General features: G+C 41.1%; 1 protein-coding gene across 2 annotated transcripts in view; it reads left to right on the plus strand.

Annotated features, from left to right (window-relative positions):
- The window catches only part of LOC114667126 (cholesterol 24-hydroxylase-like), a 103470-nt gene extending 81911 nt beyond the window's left edge, over positions 1-21559 (plus strand). For both annotated transcript variants that reach the window (XM_028822278.2, XM_028822277.2), the window contains exons 10-15: positions 5629-5701; positions 6978-7062; positions 8014-8124; positions 8271-8359; positions 13750-13816; positions 17899-21559. In XM_028822278.2, coding sequence (XP_028678111.2) covers positions 5629-5701; positions 6978-7062; positions 8014-8124; positions 8271-8359; positions 13750-13816; positions 17899-18060 — 587 coding nt within the window. In that variant the 3' untranslated portion in view covers positions 18061-21559. The remainder of the gene's footprint in view (positions 1-5628; positions 5702-6977; positions 7063-8013; positions 8125-8270; positions 8360-13749; positions 13817-17898) is intronic.
- Positions 21560-22063: the final 504 nt, after the last annotated feature.

Genomic DNA, 22063 nt, shown 5'->3' on the forward strand with positions numbered 1-22063 from the left:
CAGTGAGACTTATTGCTCTTTCGAATACGTCATTCACTACTGTCATGTGTGCTCACAGTTTGCAAAATTCATCAAGGATTGGACCATCTGTCCATTGTTCTGGTGGTTACTTAAGAAATGACTGAGAACTTTCTTTAACTTTTTCAATAAGGGCATCAATCTGAAAATGCATTTAAGATATTGAAAAAGAATTATAGATATCTGAAAAAACATCTATTTCATGATATTTGAAATGCATTCCCTGATAGATTTGCTGATACTGTACAACCTATTACTAATATGTGCCCACATCCCTAGTATGTTTAGCCTTTATTTTCAAATATTTCTTTCACTGTGTTATCATTTTTATTTAGAAAATGTGATGGTAAGTTCAGTGGTGTGAAGGGAGAGACCAGTGAGAAGGCAGTTATGTACTCAGTAGTGGAATTAAGAAGATCACAGTCCAAACGTACAGATAATTACAGCAATAGCAAATTGTATTTTCTGACTTTAAGATGCTGACAACTCATTTTGTCTTTAAAATGTTTCTTTTTGAGTATGTGCGTTTACAATAAAAATGAGATTACAATTTAAATAGGTACAGGAAGTCTCACCCAGCAATATCTGAAAATTTTTGAAGAGTCTGAATGATGCATTTGTGTAAGAAACATTTCCAGTGAAAGGAAGCAGTCATCTCTAAATTATTGTGATGTTTTAGAGTAGTTTAACAGAAAAGAAACATATAAAATTGCTCACAGGTACATTTCTTTTAAATGGATCAACCAAAAGTTGTTTGAATAAAAAATATAAGCTATTGGTTCTTTTCTCAAGGCTGAGAAGTGGTACTTTGCAGCAACTGAGTCAAAACGTGAAGTGCATTGTAGGTGTGAAAGTAGCCCGGCCACAGACAGACATGACACCAATGTCCAAAACACACGGGTTTATTTATAGAACTATTTACAGTTGGTTCCACGCTCTCACACACTGCTCCTCAGTCTCTATCTCTCTTCGGCCACCTCCACTCCTGTCTCGCAAGCTCCGTCTTCCTCCTCCCGACTCCGTCTCCTCGAATGGAGTGAGGTGGCCCCTTTTATCATGCCCCAGATGTGCTCCAGGTGCTTGGTGATGGTCTTCCGGCAGAACTTCCTGGTGTGGCGGAAGTGCTGTCCTCCAGGGCTCATTAACCATCCAGGCAGCCCTTGATGGAAATCAGGGGGGCCACCCTCTTGCTTCCAGGGCAGATATATGCCCCTTTCCCGGTCCTTCCCTGATCCAGGCATCCCGGAGGGGCAAGGTCCCTAGCCGTCTGCCACAAGGTGTGTGCTTTATATTCCAAATCGCCACCACTGTTTGTTACACTGCAGACCTGTGCATAAAAGCTGAAGGAATTGTTTTCAGTGCTATTTAGGTTCAATTAACTGTGAAAAACTGAGCATGTCATGTTACAACTAAGAGTCACACTTTGGTCCACTGGCCCTGTGTCTTCTGATGCGGTGCTTCTTAAACTAGAGAGGGTCACAGAAAGCTTGGGGGGGGAGGGGGGGGTCACAGAGAATGTGGAACAAATAAAAACTTTGATAAGGCTGACTGAGGGACTAACAACGTTCGTTGAAACTAAACAGGCAACTATAAACACGCGCTATTAGCGGTTTGCTCATGCACTGCCATTCAGTAGTAAGGTGTGGGTAGAACTACACGACGACCTGAACGTTCATTTGTCGATGCATCTTCTTCATTTGACACCCATGAAAGCAAAGAAATGAGCCACCGGTTTCTCATTTCCTTTGGCAGCTGTACAGTGTATGAGCACATCTCTAGGTATACGGCAGTGTGTAGCAAAGTTAAAACTTTTATATACAGTATTCTGAACATTTAACATAATTAATGTTTCAAAAAAATCTTTTAATGGACAAATGCTTACATTTATAAATGAGATGCCACTGCGATAGATCAAAGTGTACCCGAGAAACAATTAAAATTGCACCAGCACATACAGAAAAGATGAATTGTCTTTGCAGTGTAGATTTACTTTTAACTGTAATCATGATGAGCAGCAATTTGTAACAAATTTTTTTGCAAATGAAATTATGAAGACTGCAAAATTAAAAAGACATATCCATACCAGACATGCAGTCGACTCAAGTAAGCCAATGGAGATTTTTGAAAAATGTGTAACTATGCAGGAAAATGCATTTTATGAAGTGTCATACCTAATTGTAAGAGCTAAAAAAACATGCATGTCCAGCGTATTGTTTTTCCAACTGTGGTTCAAATAACCAAAACTATTCCTAGAAAAATGTATGCAGATAATGTAAAACTCCTCTTTCAAATGATATGGTTGCCAAAAGAATTTTGAAAATTAGTAATGACCAGTTTGAGCAAATCTTTGGGAGAACTAAAGTTGTAAATTTGCAATTCAGTCGGACAAGATGTCAGATATTACAGACTTGGCTCGACTGTGGCTGTTTGTCAGACTTGCGGTTTCATAACATAGTTACATACCTGGACATACTGTACAAGAGGAAAAGGAATTTTTCTAAATGTGGATGAATTTTTCATGTTTTGGGAATATACTTCATCTCTTACTTTGGACAAGTACCTCCAATCCCAAGTTCTGCCTGTGCCACGCGCCAGTCCAGGTAAGACTGAGTAGATTAGAAGGCTTAACGCGTGGACCAAACCTTGGTGCAGGGTAGGAGGGTATAGGCTTATGGAGCATTGGGACTCCTTTTGGAACAGATGGGACCTGTTCCACTGCAATGGGTTACATCTGAAATAGAGGGGCACCCATGTGTTGGGGGCATATGAGTAGGTTAGTTGAAGATTGCTTAAATGGCTGAGCAGGGAGTTTAGGACATGCCCGGTTTAGAACTGTACAATAGTGGAACAATAAAAATGTAAATTCTAACCCAACGTTTAATTGTAAAAGTAAAATGAGTAACACATTAAAAATAGCTTGTCTTAATGCTAGAAATATTAAAATAAAACAAGTGAGTTGGAATTGCATACAATGTAGCATAATTATGACATTATAGCAATAAAAGAAACCTGGCTAAATTAAGATGGGGATGTGTATAATGTAGAGAGATACACATTTTTAGGAAGGATAGACAGAACAGAAAAGGAAATCAGGGTGTGTGTGCTTGGTTCTGATTACCAGCAATGATGAGACACCTCACAGGGTGAAGGTTAAGCTTTTTACTGAAGCTGTGTCTTCACCTCGGCCGTACAAGCTGGCACAGTATCTATCTGTATCTATCAAGTTTTATTAAAAGTCTTAGCCATGTTTTCAAAGATCATTCCTCAGTAACTTCTACAGGTGCACATTTTCCATCTGTGTCACAATCTTGTTATGGCAACTACCTGTGGCAGACCACAAGATCCTGCTGCAGTTGGTCACAACAGCCCACTTACCACTGGTCACATGCTCCCATTCATGCAGAGTCTTCGTCAGATGCCTGAAGAAAATAGTCTTCCTTACCTCAGACTTCACATAACCTAGCAGCTGAACTTTTGTCTTACCATCTTGCAAGAGATACTAAAGTATACTGTGCCATACCTTCCCACATGCAAAACGTTTTTCCTCACACATGCCCATTTTGGCCAAGTGTGCCTACGTGGGTCCTGTTATGTACTGGTGACCGGTCCAGTCCTGTTTCCTGCCATGTGCTCAGTGCTGCTAAGCTCCAACCTCTCACCACACCACTGAAATGATTTATGTAATATAAATGAAATGGGTATTTTGTAAAAGCACATTTAAGCTTTGTGTAATGCCATTGCATCGTCAATGACTAATTCACATGGTTCAATTAATGATTTTTCACACACCCATCATTATCCTAGAAAGTATTACAAAGCCATTATTAATTTAATTTGAAGCAATGCACTGAAGTACTGTGTGAAGAGGATAATGAATGCACACAGTATAAAAACGATAATGGCAGAATGCTGTTTAAATGAGCAAGAGTAGGTCAACGCAAAGATAGCACAACACAAAAGGTAACAGGGAAGAGGTGAGGCTCTAGTTTTGGGTGTGAATGGAGGGGTTGAGAGTGTCTGCACCAGACGTGTGTCACAAAAATGGATTTGTTTTCTTGTTGAATGTTGCACTCGGGTTGTGAGATACATGAGCAGGTGGCCTTAAAAGTCTTCTGCAATAATCTAATGAATATGTGAGAGTGTTATGTCATGTCTGACAGTCTACTGTCCAGAATGGAGAACATGCTGGGTATCTCTGGCACTGCCCTCCAGTGGTTCAAGTCCTATCTGACTGATAGCAAGAGTTTGTTAGTCTTGGCAACAGAAGATCCAGCACAGCGCCAGTCACACAAGGAGCTCCCCAAGGCTCTGTCCTTGGACCTCTGCTCTTCTATATTTATATGCTTCCCCTTGGCCATATTATTCGTAGCTTTGGACTGGGTTATCATCTTTATGCAGATGACACTCAACTCTATTTCAGTGTTAAAAGTGGAACTTCATCAGAGCTTTCTCAGCTCACAACTTGCCTCAGTGAAATTAATACCTGGATGGAGCAGAACTCTTTAAAATTAAATTGCAACAAATCTGAACTCCTGCAAAGTGGGACTAAAGTGCAACTTAATAAAATGAGCTCCTTCCCAGTCCATCTTGGCGGTGATCTCATCAGACCTGCCTCTACTGCAAAGAATCTTGGTGTCATTTTTGATTCCTCCCTTTCTTATTCCGCACACATAAACAACATTAAGAAACTTTCTTACTTTCACTTCTGTAACATATCCCATGTTCGCTCCTTCCTCTCCTTTTCTAATGCTGAGAAACTCATCCATGCTTTTATCACATCCCACATTGATTATTTTAATTCCCTACTGGCAGGTGCCGCTTCTAATCTCATATCACAGCTCCAACTTATTCAAAACTTGGCTGCAAGAGTCCTTACATGGACCAGCAACAGCGAGCACATCACACCCATCCTGCTCCGCCTTCACTGGCTCCCTGTGTCTTACAGAATCGAATATAAAATCCTACTAATAACCTACAAAGCCTTAAACAACCTCACGCCAAACTACATCAGTGACCTTCTCCACCACTATGTGCCTGACCGCCCACTAAGTTCCTCTGATTCTGGAAATCTTATTGTGCCCCACACTAATCTACACTCCATGGGTGACAAGGCCTTCAGCTGTATAGCGCCCAGACACTGGAATGACCTTCCGAAATTCAGGTCAGCCGACTCCATGGATTCTTTTAAAAAACAACTCAAAACTCATCTGTTCAGGAAGGCTTTTAGCTCTACTTGACTTTATTACCCTTCTCTCAGTTTACCTCAATGTCAAGATGCTCAGGTGTGTGTGCGTGCGAGACCATCAATTATGTTGTCTGTTAGGCTTTTCTCTGAATTTACTATCTTTATTTATCTGGTTTAGTACAATGCTATATACTGTATACCCTGCTGTTCTTTCCCTATGTTTTATTTCATGAGCTTCACCAAATCAAAATCCATGCAATTAATACACTTATGACAATTAAGGGTTTGCTTCACTTTAATGCCTCAGAATGGTGAGCAGTTGGTTTACCTGGCATGCCCTGTGTAGATGAACACTCTTTCTAGTAAGACTGAATTCGTACAAATGTGTATTTTTTACTTGTATTTATAACTTTTTTTGAATGTAGGTCAGGAAACAACAGCTAACCAATTGGCCTTCACAGTTCTGGAGCTTACAAAGCAACCGGAGATATTAGAAAAGTAAGTGAAGTTCTGTGCTACTTAACTAAATTGTGAATATTTCTGCACTGAGACTCAGGGTCCTAGTAGGCCTCTATATGATGCGTGGATGGATGGGTTCTGCATTAGCTGTATATGAATGTGAAAGTGGAAGTGCACATCATTATTAAGAAATTGTTTCACTATAAGAGCAAATAGTAAAATTGAATTTGATACCCCTATCTTTGTCCGTGAAGTCCTTTTATAAAAGAGAAGACTAGAATCAATGTGTAAATTTAGGTGTTGTGAGTGCACCTGGAGTCCACCCCCAGTCTTTCCTTTTTCCTGGTATATTTTTTTGCATCCCCCTGTTAGCAACTGTTGCTGTACAAAGTTAAATATGTTTCAGTGATATAATATGTGATACTAATAATATTCAAATATGTGATGCTAAGGCCACAGAAAATAGAAGAGGGAGCCTGACTCTAGGTCTTATTACAGTGTCATGGTCAAGTGTCTCTGTTTGAGCTCCTCTGTGTGTTGGATGATTTTTTATTTTTGGATTTGCTTTTATCTTGTTCCTTTTGAGATACCTTCCTACTTTCTTTATCGCCAGCACTATTTTTACACAGTTTTAAAGTCGGCTTGCCCCGATTTGGGTACCTACCAAGGTGTGCACAGCCACCTGCACTTTACAGGGGTGGCAAAGCAGTCATTTGGCTCAGCTTTTCACGTTAGGGAGCTGGCACTGAGGGACTGCATTGTGCACCTCCATTGGCACATATGGTTGGCTTGTACTGTAGCTGACAAACTGCTAGAGTCTACTATAAAACAATCAAGAACTTCTCACTTTTCATGGGCAGACACTCTTGTTGCTCACAGTACTATAATGACATAGTGTACATAAAAACATGGACAATAACCACACTTGTCAAAAACTGAACTTGTGCCTTGTGGGTGGGCAGTAAACATAGCACATCATATAATGCTGCCATGTCACAGTGTCTGAACCCGAGTTCTTTTAAAGGCTGGGGTGTCATCTGTATAGAACTTGTAGGTAATAGCCATGTTCTACCAAGAACTACCGGTTGATTCTTCAGTTCACAGACCCTAGTGAGAGCAGTTGTGTGCCAGAAATTGACTATGGCTGCAATAGAATGGTGGGTAATGCTTGTTTGGCATCTGCTTTGCAGTCATTGAGGCCAGCATTGGCTTTGACTTTCTGCAAGGCTTAATTTTAAAAAGCAGGCAAAAAAAGGTTGGATAAAACTCATCTGACAAGTACAGCAAATCCAATTAAGATTTTTCTTGCTTTCAGACTCAGAGCTGAAGTTGATGAAGTCATTGGTTCTAAGAGGGATGTTGATTATGAAGATCTTAACAAATTAACCTACACATCTCAAGTAAGATCTATTAATACAATGATACATTGTCTCTAATGTTATGACCTTTCAGACCGATTACAAATCAGTAACCCTGGGTGCCAGGTTTGATTGTGGATTGGCCTGGCTTCCGTGTAGCGCTGATATGTTTTCTCATGCTTATCATGGTGTCTTCAGCAGGCTAATTTTCTTACATTGTCTACAGTCAGATTAAATGGCGTAAATAAATTTCACCATTAAGATTTTCTACCTTAATCCTGCGGGTTAGACTATGACTTCTGGTGACAATGACCAGGAAAGCCAAAGTCAGCCAGACAGATAAATGCTTCTCTTGAACTGACAACTGCATATTGCAGCTAGAATACCTGCATGGCATCTGATTTACACAGCACTTTCTAATAACAAAAGGATATTTAAAAAAAACTATTCTAATTGGGTTAATCCTGACCAGCACACCAAATTGTACAGATTGATGGAACTATAAAAGAATAAAAGTTTTCAGTTTTAGCTTTTGTGTTCATTTACTAAACACATGCGTCATTTAATTAAACGTAACAGAAATGTGTTAAAATAATAATAAAATAGTTGTGGGCTTAAATGACAGTTCAACTGTTCAACTTCACCCCAGCAGAGCAATACCCAGAATGAGATAAGATGGAATAAGATAAGATAAGATAAGATGAGATAAGATAAGATATAAAATGATAAGACACGCTATCTCACAGAATGAGATAAGATAAGTTTCAAATCCAGGAAGTTTGGAGTTAAGAAAGTAAAATAAATTCTTTCTAACTTGCTCATGATTTTTTTGGCTCTTTTAATGTGTGTAGTGTACACAGATGTGTGAAAACACACGATTTTGAATTTATTTTACTTTTAAGAGTTGCTTGTACGGTAATACACCAGCCTGAGGTTAGTTCAGAAGGCTCATGCTGCTCTGAACACGAAATCAGTTCTTTTGAATTATTTCAGGTTTTAAAGGAATCACTTAGAGTGTACCCTCCAGCCCCAGGGACATCCCGATGGATTGATGAAGATTATGTTATCGAGGGAATAAAAATTCCAGGAAAAGTGACTGTAATGGTAAGTGTACCAGAAAGGAGCACAGTCCATGTCTCATGTTATATTATAACAGTCAGTGCTTCGACAGTCTAAGGAAAGTTTGCAAAAAAATAATGTTATACAGTAGTTTTGTGACTTTAAATTCTTATAAGTGTACATTCACACAGTTAAACACCTACGTCATGGGAAGGATGGAGAAGTTTTTCAAAGATCCACTGAAGTTTGACCCTGAACGATTTCATCCTGATGCACCAAAGTAAGTTTTACCTGCAGTTTTATGTAACAATATGAAATCAGGGCTATAGTCTGAAAATTAATAGGTTCAGTTATTTGGACATAATTAAAATGTAATATTGTTTCTGCATCATGCGTATCACAATTAGACAAAGACATCCTGCCAGGTCAGGGAATTACTCTGTTATTTGCATGCACGTGTTTTTGTACACATCATCTAGCAGAATGAGTAAGCTCCTTGAGCCATACGTACTTGACTGAGTAGGTATGGATGGATGACAGGTTAGAAGGAAAGTTCAGGATTGAAATGAGGAGTGGGTTCTCTTTTAAATTTTAAAATCTTACAAAATGTATATTTTTTGGACCCTCTTAAATTCTAGAATCTTAAAAATACCACGGTTTTTTAAAATTGTAAAGAAATATTTAAATTTCTCTGGAAAATGTTAACATTGTTAACAGTTAACATTATTTTAAAACTCACTTTAGATCTCACATTATTTAAAGGTAGCTTATTAACATTGCTTATCTCTTTATTATAAAAAAAATCTTTGGAGGGAGACTAGGGAGAAGAGACGTGATCTTCTCGAAAGACAATTTGAAGTCCCGCGACAGACACTTTAACGACACACGAGACAAGGCAGTGAAACAACATTTTGAACAAGTTCACGGACATCTAACCTAGCAGTTGTTGGAATGCTTTTGGCAGACACGCTTCACGTGCTCCCAGCTATTAAAACAACGACAAGCAGAACATGCAGCTTGCCAGCAGATGATCCGACCGCTTTTCCTTAGCATGTATTCAGCCACCCCCCCTTCGCAACGCGAGCGGCAGAGACACAAAGTAGCAAAAGGACAGCTGCTGTACAGGCTTTTAAATGATCGATCCGCAGCTTGCCAGCAGCAGCAAGCCAGCAGATGATCCGACCGTTTCTCCTTAGTGTGCGTTAAGCCGCCGCCCCCCCCCCCTCCCCCCCAATCACAAAGCGAGCAGCGTTATACATCCTGCGAGAAAGAGATGTAACCACGCCCGGGGCCAGACATAAAGGACAAGTATTGTTTTTACAAAAGTTTTAAAAGTAAAAGTGAAAATAATGCATATGTAACAATTCACATGAAAATAACAATCTCTTTAAATTGTATATCTGGTAAACCAAACCCGGGGGCGAGCGAGCGAAGTGAGCAGGGTGCGGAGCCCCCTAGTCCTTATATATATACACAGAATGCATTTTGTTAAAAGAGTTTAAACTGGAACACAAACAGCTGCACTATGTACCCATGCTTGTGATGTGACTTTTTTAATATAGAAAGATGCTACATGAAATGACTCTAGTCTTAGGCACACTATCAGCATGCTTTATTTCTTGTTTTTGTTGCAAGTAGTCCCCATCATCCTCAGGGTATTTGAATGAATCCCAGGCCATGTGGTCTACACTAGGCAGTTAGCAATCTGTGAGGACTGACTTATATCATTCATATACTGTAAACATTAAGGTATTAGATATTATCTTAGGAACTAGATGTACAGCATACCATATTCCCCATTAAAGTCTTTTCTTTGCACACTGAACTTTACTTTATTAACCTTTATTTTACAAAATGTTAAAAAAGGGGTAAACTACATTGGGCCACCTACAGACACTGAACTTCCATCCATCCATCCATCCATTGTCTTCTGCTTATCCGAGGTCGGGTCGCGGGGGCAGCAGCTTGAGCAGAGATGCCCAGACTTCCCTCTCCCCGGCCACTTCTTTTAGCTCTTCCGGGAGAATCCCAAGGTGTTCCCAGGCCAGCCGAGAGACATAGTCCCTCCAGCGTGTTCTGGGTCTTCCCGGGGCCTCCTCCCGGTTAGACGTGCCCGGAACACCTCACCAGGGAGGCGTCCAGGAGGCATCCTGATCAGATGCCCGAGCCACCTCATCTGACTCCTCTCGATGCGGAGGAGCAGCGGCTCTACTCTGAGCCCCTCCCGGATGACTGAGCTTCTCACCCTATCTTTAAGAGAAAGCCCAGACACCCTGCGGAGAAAACTCATTTCAGCCGCTTGTATTCACGATCTCGTTCTTTCGGTCACTACCCATAACTTTGCCTTACGGCTCAGCTCCTTTATCACCACGACAGAATGATGCAGTGCCCTCATCACTGCGGATGCCGCACCAATCCGCCTGTCAATTTCACGCTCCATTCTTCCCTCACTCGTGAACAAGACCCCGAGATACTTGAACTCCTCCACTTGGGGCAGGATCTTGCTACCAACCCTGAGAGGGCACTCCACCCTTTTCCGGCTGAGGACCATGGTCTCAGATTTGGAGGTGCTGATTCTCATCCCAGCCGCTTCACACTCGGCTGCAAACTGATCCAGAGAGAGCTAAAGATCACGGCCTGATTAAGCAAACAGGACAACATCATCTGCAAAAAGCAGTGACCCAATCCTGAGCCCACCAAACCGGTCCCCCTCAACGCCCTGACTGCGCATAGAAATTCTGTCCATAAAAGTTATGAACAGAATCGATGACAAACGGCAGCCCTGGCGGAGTCCAACTCTCACTGGAAACGGGTTCGACTTACTGCCGGCAATGCGGACCAAGCTCTGGCACCGATTGTACAGAGACTGAACAGCCCTTATCAGGGGGGCCGGTACCCCATACTCTCGGAGTACCCCCCACAGGATTCTCCGAGGGACACGGTCGAATGCCTTTTCCAAGTCCACAAAACACATGTAGACTGGTTGGGCAAACTCCCATGCACCCTCCAGGACCCTGCTAAGGGTATAGAGCTGGTCCACTGTTCTGCGACCAGGACGAAAACCACACTGTTCCTCCTGAATCCGAGGCTCAACTATTTGATGGACCCTCCTCTCCAGAACCCCTGAATAGACTTTTCCAGGGAGGCTGAGGAGTGTGATCCCTCTGTAGTTGGAACACACCCTCCGGTCCCCCTTCTTAAAGAGGGGGACCACCACCCCGGTCTGCCAATCCAGAGGCACTGTCCCTGATGTCCATGCGATGTTGCAGAGACGTGTCAACCAAGACAGTCCTACAACATCCAGAGCCTTGAGGAACTCCGGGCATATCTCATCCACCCCCGGGGCCCTGCCACCAAGGAGTTTTTTGACCACCTCGGTGACCTCAGTCACAGAGATGGGGGAGCCCACCTCTGAGTCCCCAGGCTCTGCTTCCTCATTGGAAGGCATGTTAGTGGGATTGAGGAGGTCTTCAAAGTACTCCCCCCACCGACCCACAACGTCCCGAGTCGAGGTCAGCAGCGCACCATCCCCACCATATACAGTGTTGACACTGCACTGCTTCCCCTTCCTGAGACGCCGGATGGTGGACCAGAATCTCCTCGAAGCCGTCCGAAAGTCGTTCTCCATGGCCTCCCCAAACTCCGCCCACGACCGAGTTTTTGCCTCAGCAACCACCAAAGCCGCATTCCGCTTGGCCTGCCGGTACCTATCAGCTGCCTCCGGGGTCCCACAGGACAAAAGGGTCCTGTAGGACTCCTTCTTCAGCTTGACGGCATCCTTCACCACCGGTGTCCACCAGCGGGTTCGGGGATTGCCGCCACGACAGGCACCGACCACCTTACAGCCACAGCTCCGGTCAGCTGCCTCAACAATAGAGGCACGGAACATGGCCCATTCGGACTCAATGTCCCCCACCTCCCTCGGGATGTGGTCGAAGTTCTGCCGGAGGTGGGAGTTGAAGCTACTTCTGACAGGGGGCTCTGCCAGACGTTCCCAGCAGACCCTCACAACACGTTTGGGCCTACCACGCCTGACCGGCATCCTCCCCCACCATCGAAGCCAACTCACCACCAGGTGGTGATCAGTTGACAGCTCCGCCCCTCTCTTCACCCGAGTGTCCAAGACATGTGGCCGCAAGTCCGACGACACGACCACAAAGTCAATCATCGAACTGAGGCCTAGGGTGTCCTGGTGCCAAGTGCACATATGAACACCCCTATGCTTGAACATGGTGTTCGTTATGGACAATCCGTGACGAGCACAGAAGTCCAATAACAAAACACCACTCTGGTTTAGATCGGGGGGGCCATTCCTCCCAATCACGCCCTTCCAGGTCTCACTGTCATTGCCCACGTGAGCATTGAAGTCTCCCAGCAGAATGAGCGAGTCCCCAGAAGGTATGCCCTCTAGCACACCCTCCAGGGACTCCAAAAAGGGTGGGTACTCCAGACTGCTGTTCGGTGCATACGCACAAACAACAGTTAGGACCCGTCCCCCCACCCGAAGGCGAAGGGAGGCTACCCTCTCGTCCACCGGGGTAAACCCCAATGTACAGGCTCCAAGTCGTGGGGCAATAAGTATACCCACACCCTCACGCACTAGCTCAGGCTCCATCCCCTTCAGAGAGGTGACATTCCACGTCCCAAGGGCCAGCTTCTGTAGCCGAGGATCAGACCGCCAAGGTCCCCGCCTTCGGCCACCACCCAACTCACACTGCACCCAACCTCCTTGGCCCCTCTCATAGGTGGTGAGCCCATGGGAAGGGGGACCACATGTTGCCTCTTCGGCTGTGCCCGGCCGAGCCCTATGGATGCAGGCCCGGCCACTAGGTGCTCGCCATCGAGCCCCACCTCCAGGCCTGGCTCCAGAGGGGGGCCCCGGTGACCCGCGTCCGGGCAAGGGAAAACGCCGTCCAAAGTTGTCTTTCATCATAGGAGGTTTGTTTAACCGCTCTTTGTCTCATCCCTCACCTAGGACCAGTTTGCCTTGGGTGGCCCTACCAGGGGCATAAAGCCCCGGACAACAGAGCTCCTAGGATCATTGGGACACGCAAACCCCTCCACCACGATAAGGTGGCGGTTAAAGGAGGGGTGAACTTATATTTTTATGTAAATCAATTTAAATCTGTAAGCTAGTCTTTTACAGTGAATCTAACATTTAACATCACCCAGGTCTGTGTCACATAGAACTGCAGGGTTACATGGAAATCATATTTTTCCTGTACATTTTTTTCCTTTAAAGATTTAGTGTTTCGTTGTTGTAGTGGCACACTGATTACCATTACTGATTCAAGAGAACAGAGCCCTGGGTTCAAATGCCTGTTCAGTGCCACCTCATGTGTGTGTCTGTTTTGCTGAAATATTCCACTTCCCACCTACATCTCCCAGCAAGGCAGACTAGATTATTTTGGAACTTTAAACTGACCCCATATAAGTGCATGTGAGTGTGCCCCCTACTGCATTAGTGCCCCACCCGGGAACACCCCCATGATCATGCATGTGACGCTGCTGACACAGGTAACTAACTACCTTAAACTGAAATAAGCACATTCATGAAATGGATCAAATGATGGATGTTGTGATCTGCCTAATAAGAGATCTACTGTAAGTGCTGGATGTTCATTTTAAATAATCTCTCTTACTCTCTGTTGTTTTTATTTGTAATTGCAGGCCATATTTTTCTTATTTCCCTTTTGCACTGGGTCATCGCTCATGCATTGGACAAGTATTCTCACAGGTGAGACAAAAGAAAAAGACTTGGGCTGCTCAGGAGTAACAGCCATGATTGAATGATTGAATTGGACAAAACATTTACTTCAAATTCCCCAAAGACATGTACTAAATCATTAGTGGGAGGTATAATTATACTATTTATGAATAATAACATTGACTTGGGGTATTATTAGGAGTCACTTCCTTTGAAAGGTCACATCTGTTATTGTTGTATTAAATCTAAAAAAAAACAGATCTCTGTATTTCTCCCCTTTTAGATCTGAAGTATGTAGCCTCAAGTATTCAAAGATCGTTGTCATATTCCACTTCACCCGATTTAATGTACAATACAATATGTAGGTATTTGTTCAATATTACATTTAATGTTAGTCCATTCAAACCTAGCAGGAGTTTGCAATTTATCATTAAAACAGGCTAGGCTCTGTCTGACTGCGACGGACACTTAAGGACGCTGACATGTGTGTTACCCTGTACAGGCCCACAAACACTTGCTTGACTAACCCAGACCACCCTGGGACTGTAAAACTCATTCAGCAGAAGTGAGAACCTCTATGGCACGGGTGTCGAACTCCGGTCCTGGAGGGCCATTGTGGCTGCAGGTTTTCATTCTAACCATCTTCTTAATTAGTCACCAGTTTTGGCTGCCAATTAACTTCTTTTGCCTTAATTTTAATTAACTTGACATAGGCACGGTGGCGCAGTGGGTAGCGCTGCTGCCTCGCAGTTGGGAGACCTGGGGACCTGGGTTCGCTTCCCGGGTCCTCACTGCGTGGAGTTTGCATGTTCTCCCCGTGTCTGCGTGGGTTTCCTCAGGCGCTCCGGTTTCCTCCCACAAGCCAAAGACATGCAGGTTACGTGGATTGGCGATTCTAAATTGGCCCTAGTGTGTGCTTGGTGTGTGGGTGTGTTTGTGTGTGTCCTGCGGTGGGCTGGCACCCTGCCCGGGATTGGTTCCTGCCTTGTGCCCTGTGTTGGCTTGGTTTGGCTTCAGCAGACCCCCGTGACCCTGTGTTCGGATTCAGCGGGTTGGACAATGGATGGATGGATGGATGACACAGGCACTTAGTTGTCTCTTTTTCCTTAACTGGCAGCCAAACAATAATGAGACACAAAATGAGCCACCACATGCCCATCACACAATATCTGAAAGTAAAGAAAGGTGAAGGTCTCAGTAAGGTTGATCTCTCAGGTCACCAAACATTTTGACATTGGTGTTCTTAGAAAAAACAGAAAATCAACAGTTATGGAAATGTCTGCTGTGGCAGAATGAGAGCAGCAACAAGCCATGGAATTAAATAACGAGATTAATTAGCAGTAAGAATCGGCTTCTCATTAAGAGATTAGTTGGAGTGAAATTGGTTGGAGTTTGAAGCCCCAATTTAGCTGGTCATCTGTTGGCTTGTTTCACGTCTCATTTCTGTTTGGCTTTCATTTAATGAAGAAAGGAATCAATTGAGAACACTGAATCCTTAAAAACAGGGCTATTAAAATGAAGGAAACAAAACTTAATTAGCAGTGAAATCTGGTCACTGATTAGGAAAAGGGTTAGAATGAAAACCTGCAGCCACAGCGGCCCTCCAGGCCTGGAGTTCGACACCCGTGGCCTATGGTGATGCAATATGTTACAAATGTTAATAGAGCAAGGCATAGTCAATTGTTTATTGCAATTCTACACCTACTACTCTCGCTCTTTAATGTTTAATACTTATCTGGATAGAGATGGGTCAATGACAAAATGGATTCTATAAAACCCTGCTTAATTCACTATATTTGTCTGCTCGTCCAAATTTTACAGTGTCTGCATCATAAGACCCATCCTTCAGAATCATTTTTAAAGATGATTGGAAATTTTAGGTCATGGTGTAAAATTTCATCAAGGAATGTTGTACATAAAATATAAAAAACAGGCACACTTCTCATTTTACAGCCACTGATAAACATGGCAGTTCTTTGCAGGATTTATGCAAATCTCGTACATAAAAGCATTTGTAAAGATATAGTTTAGATATGCATTATAAGCAGCTAATATAAGCTTTTAATGATAAAAAATTTGACTTCTAAAAAATCACCTTATTTTCCATTTTTGTACATCACGCTAGAAGGGTTATAATATTTATGTAACATTCATTATATCTCAGGCTATTAAATATCACCAATTGTTTTTTAACAGTTTTTTTTCTAAAACAATATATATGAATGTATAAAGCATGCAATAGAATATACTTCTTACAAGTTTATAAATACTTATTTTATAGACTGGTGAAGTGTTTTATTATCGTTCAGAATTTGTCCAACTGCACCTAAATCATCTCGTTTTGAATTAGAAGGCAGAAGTCTCATGATCTCACAGTATATTCTATGCAGCCATAAACTTTTATCAGTATGTAGGCCAGACAGTGCTATTCTTAAAGAGGTGGCAGTATAACAACAATACAGACCCACACAAAGCTTTACAGTCTGTCATTGGAGAAGAAACATGAAAGCAAGAAGCGGCATGAATCATTAATGCACAAAACTTGGCACCGTCGTATTTACTGTCAATTACAAGGTTATATATACGGGAATAACTGAACTTTTACTGCTGCACCATAGGAAATATCTTGACCATTGGTGTCACTGTGTGGTATGGTAACAAAATGACACAGGATAAAAAGGCCAATCTGAAGAACTCACTTAGCGTTATTTGATTATAATTAAGTTTCCATGTCTACTATTACTACTAGTACAATGTAGTAATCAGTCAGGTAAGATGCATTTAATTATTCACAGCACAAACTGTTTGAGAATGTAAACTGTTTCTGACCTTGGTAGTGCAGGGAAGTCTCAGGGTTGGATGCATCCTTACTTAAAGGACAGGATTTCTTTCAGCAGTGTTTGAAGTTGTTCTCTAAAATTAATAAGTCAGTTGAGCAGATACCATAATCACTTATGATGCACACAAAGTAACATATGTTTTTTCTGTACCAACTGCTATACTGTATATAAATAAGTCATACTTTATAGCTTGAGATAGTATGCATGTCATAAAACATAAGCCTTTTTAACTTGACAGAAATTTTTACAAATGACATAAGAAAATGTTAACATTCTTACTACTTTGGTAATGGCATTATTAATAAAAGATGTTTTAGACTATTACTAACTGTTTATCATGGATGCCTAAAGTAATACCAAGACATCTTTGGAATACGACACTAGGCTGATTGTTGTTGCTGTAATGCAGTGCGCTTACTGCTGTCAGTTCCTGTTGTTAATATTACATGTAATAGTTGTCAGGGTTTCCATTCTAAAAATAAACAATTGTTAATTTTCTAAAAGAGCAGCAGAAACATTTGTGAAATAAATACAGGGTGCTCTTTAAAGACACTGTTTCGAATCATTCCTTTGCTCAGTCCGGGAAACTTCTACACAAAATATACCGTGCACAAAGATTGGTTTTGCATATTTTGACCAGGATATAGTCTGGGATAATAGATAAAGATGGGCGGCGGAGTGGGTAGCACTGCTGCCTCGCAGTTGGGAGACCTGGGGACCTGGGTTCGCTTCCCGGGTCCTCCCTGCGTGGAGTTTGCATGTTCTCCCCGTGTCTGCGTGGGTTTCCTCCGGGCGCTCCGGTTTCCTACCACAGTCCAAAGACATGCAGGTTAGGTGGATTGGTGATTCTAAATTGGCCCTAGTGTGTGTGCTTGGTGTGTGGGTGTGTTTGTGTGTGTCCTGCGGTGGGTTGGCACCCTGCCCGGGATTGGTTCCCTGCCTTGTGCCCTGTGTTGGCTGGGATTGGCTCCAGCGGACCCCCGTGACCCTGTTTGGATTCAGCGGGTTGGAAAATGGATGGATGGATAATAGATAAAGCTGCCAAGTGTGTCAGGAACCAGGTCTCATCTCTTTGAAGGAGAGCCTCCGGATCAAACAGACTGACCCCTTTGATTTGAGACAGAGAGGAAAAAAGCAACAAGCAACTGATAGAAATAATTCAGAAGGAAAATTAACTTAGGCTTTATCATGTTTAGCAATAAGGCGTTTACTCTCTTCCTTTGCTTCTTGTATTGTTTTCTAACCCTGAAAATTCCTTTTTTCAACTAACAGATGGAGGCAAAAACAGTACTGACAAAGCTGCTTCAGAGGTATGAATTTAAACTGGTTCCTGGTCAAACGCATAAAATGATGGACACGGGCACCCTAAAGACAAAGGATGGAGTAGTCTGCACAGTCTGGCCAAGAGGTGGAAAGCAAATGAAAAAGGACTGAAGTGCTGGAAAGTGAAATAACATCCAACCATGTGCAGTGACCCAATTCTGTAGTAATCTGACTTAATTAATGTGATTTAGTTAACTATTACGCTTGTATTGTCTGACTTAATTAATGTGATTCAGTTTACTATTATGCTTGTGAAGTCAGGAGGAGCAAACTGAAATTCAAATGTACTTCAGAAATGATACACTAACAAAATATTCTTAAACTCGTTTAATCCAGTTCAGAGTCGGACCCATCCCAGCAACACTGGGCACAAAATATGAGTCAGTCCCCAACAAGGTGACTGTCCATCACGGGGCCTGCGCACTTAATCACAAACCAAGAGAGAAATTTAGAATTGTCCATTAACCTTCAAGACTTTAGGGATAAGGGAGGAAAACCAACATACCTGGGCAATAACCAGACACAGGATTCCAGCTGAGGATGCTGAGGCAGAAGCGCTAACCACTGTGCCATACTGTACTCTGAAATACTTTCTTGTATGCCCTGCAGATAAAGTTTAATTGTTAAACTGATATCTTTTTATAGCAATTATTCCGTGGTATATGTTTTCACATATTTCTTAGATCCTAACATAGCCCAGATTCTTTGACCTGGAAATTGTTTGCAGTCCTTGAAGTGTTTGCTAATTTTAAAGCATATTTAAAGGCATCACTATTCTGATTCAGCAAAGTTTTTCTATTCATGTACTGTATTGGGGTAATGTGGTGCTGCAGTGGTAAGCACTGCTGTTTCCCAGCTCTTGGGCTACCATCCCAGTCTGGCCACTGCTTGTGTTGAGATTGAATGTTCTTTCTTTGTCTGCAGAACTCCATTTTTTCCTCCCACATCTTAAAAAGCCACAGTAATAAGTGACTCTGCACGGACTAAGTGTGTGCTCTTTTATGGATTGGCACCTTCTCCAGGTTTGGTTCTAGCCTTGCATCCAGTGATGCTGGTCCCGAACTGAAGAAAATGAGTAAAGATAATGGATGTATGCATTACAACCTTGTTTACTCAGAAAACCAATGTCATTGACTCACAACAGTTAATTTGTTCCAACCATTTTCTAACCCTCCTTATTCAAATACATTGTCACAGTGCTAACGAAAACAGAAATTTTGAGGTTAAGTTCATGGCACTGGAGAGTGGCGACATGTTGCATGCTGATTAGCATGTGCAAGTAAGAACTTCACTGTACTCTGTAAACGTGACATACATTTATAAACCTATATAAATTAAAGACGGATCTAAGTCAGCCTGCAAGCAACCAGTGCTTTACAGAGCAGTCTGTGTTATATTTAAGATGTAAAAGCAAATGCCAATAAACAATGTAAACTTAACACTAGATCTGGGACAGAGTAACTGAGAGGAAATAAAGAAACACAGATTGACTATAATGATAATGTAGTAACGAGACGGAAATGGTAACGTTGGGGCTGATGGAAGTCAAGAGATGTGATGATGATGCCTTTGATTAACTAGAGGTGTTGAAAGATTTTTGGAATCGCCAGTTGGTTTGTGTAACTTGGATCATCATTTGTCTCACACATTTAAACAAAATAATCAGGGCACTCTGTCTGGCATTGCGGAGTTTTGAAGATTATTCTGAATTATGTAGTCATGTATAGTGCATAACATTTCAGTACTTTATAGTAAATTAATTTGAGATCACTATATTAATTATCTAGAAATGTTTTAAGGTTCTTGATCCAAGGTGCACATTTAATAAAACGTCACGACTTGCTGAAATTCTATTGTTGCTGTTATCAGTATACCTACACATTTTTAAGTGGTCACATGGAATCAGGAGGAAAGGGACTCATGCGCTGAATTAAAATGAGAGGATCTGCTTACATTCTAATAAACATTGGTATTATTCGAGTGTGAAATATGGAAACTTAAAAAAATAGACTTTAAAAATGCCTAATGCACAAACTTGCTAAATGATATTATAATCTTACACTTAAATAAAACTGCACAACATTACAGATCATAATATCTACATTTATTATTGCACAAATTATTTTACTAAATATTTAATAAAAACATCTGTACAATTTTGCTACTTTTATCAGGGCTAAATGTTATATTGTACACTATGTAATATTCTATTCAGATTTGATTGCATGAAACACTATTTTATACCAAAATAGCACCAAATAAAATATATACAGTATATAGAAATACACAGCTTTGTACAAAAGTATCACGCAAGGTGGCAGGGTTGTAAGAAATGTCTCTGTTGCCATACGATGTCCATGCTTTTCAATGTAATACTTTTGGTGAATGAACTGTATACAAAAAATACATGCCTCATACCATGAGATTACTGTGAGTGTTGTTTTTTAATTAATTATGATTTTAAAACAGACTAATGACATTTTATGGAGGTGTTTTTATGGATATTATTGATGTGTGTTAAATAAATCTTTCCCTAAATAGTAATTACATTTTTTTATGTTATGTTTTTAAACTAATGGAAATAAAAATTCTTTGGCATATAATTTTCAATTAATTCTATGTCACTTATAAGAAGGGAACTAAACTGTAATTGCAAACATTATGAAACTCAAAATAAAACACTGGAAACAAAACAATGTTGAAGCATAAACAAACAAAATACAATATATATATATATATATATATATATATATATATATATATATATATATATATATATATATATATGGGCTATACACGGGGTGGTTTGAGGCCCAGATTATAACTGTTCAGGGTCAGACACATTCTTTAAAGGATCATGCTGTAGAAAAAGCACAGTTTCATTTGAAGAGAAAATGTCAGAACCCATCCTATGTAACAACACATTGTCTCCATAGTAGATCAAGTACCACTATGGACACCTTGAAGACAAAAAAAGGAAATGACTCAGGAACTACAAAACAGCTTCATCAAGAGCTCAAACAAGAATATGCTATGCTTAAATAATCAACCTTGGTGTAAATAATGAAACCAATGGTGCTTGTTAAATCTTGATAGGCAGACTGTTTCTGAGTTAAGATGCCCTAAAGCTAAAGGCTCTTCCTCCTACATTATTTTTATTCATTCTGGAGGCTAGATCCTGGGATCACAAACAATGCCCTGGAGTAGTATTATTAGTATGTTATGTAAGGTACGGTGGTATGAGCTGAATATTACAGTATGTGTGAGAAGGAGTACTTTGAACTTACAGTAGCTGTAAACGTAACTGGAAGTCAGTGAAGTGGTCTGAGAACCAGAATTGTAAGGTCACAGGTCCCAGTTCCTGTTATGTTTTGAATTAACAGTTGAGCAGTAAGTGAACAATTTGAGCAGTCTGACTATAAAGCATTACAGTATTCGATACTGTTCAAGACACATAGATGAAGTAGCTTTTCAAGATCCCACAGCTCAATTCTGCAATATTTCTTAGGTGGAAAAAGCAGGTTTTGGGATGCACAGAAATGTGATAATTTAAATCTGTGTCAATGATAAATGTTGGATGAATTTATGTTAAATTAAAATTCAAGCCTTTTAAGAATATTCAGTATTACCCTTTAAAGAATTTTCTCCCACTAAAATATATTTTTTCTTCCAGAACCTAATTTTCATCCATACACTGATTTAAATCAATAAACTAATTGACTAATGCGGTAATCGCAGTGAACCTACAGTAAAAGTGGTGTTTACATAAAATGGGGAGGCTAACATTACAAATGCGTACAATTCAAGTGCTCTGTTCACTCATAAACCTTACTTAATAACAATGGGAAATACATATATAAAAAGTTAAAGTTTACTTAAGGTACAAATGCTGTCTAAATTAACAAAGTGAAGTTTTACTTGAATAACCAAATTTGTGTTAAGTAATTTATATTTAACAAAATCTTTTACCTACTCTATAAAATATTTTCAATATTTTATAAAGGACCAAAATTTTAAACAATTTTGATAAAATAACTGCAAAATATATATTTTTGTCTGTTGAAAAAGCTCCATTTATTAGCAACTTTCAACATAGTCACTGTGTCAATGCATT

The sequence above is a fragment of the Erpetoichthys calabaricus genome, chromosome 16, assembly GCF_900747795.2.
Source record: "Erpetoichthys calabaricus chromosome 16, fErpCal1.3, whole genome shotgun sequence".
NCBI lineage: Eukaryota > Metazoa > Chordata > Cladistia > Polypteriformes > Polypteridae > Erpetoichthys > Erpetoichthys calabaricus.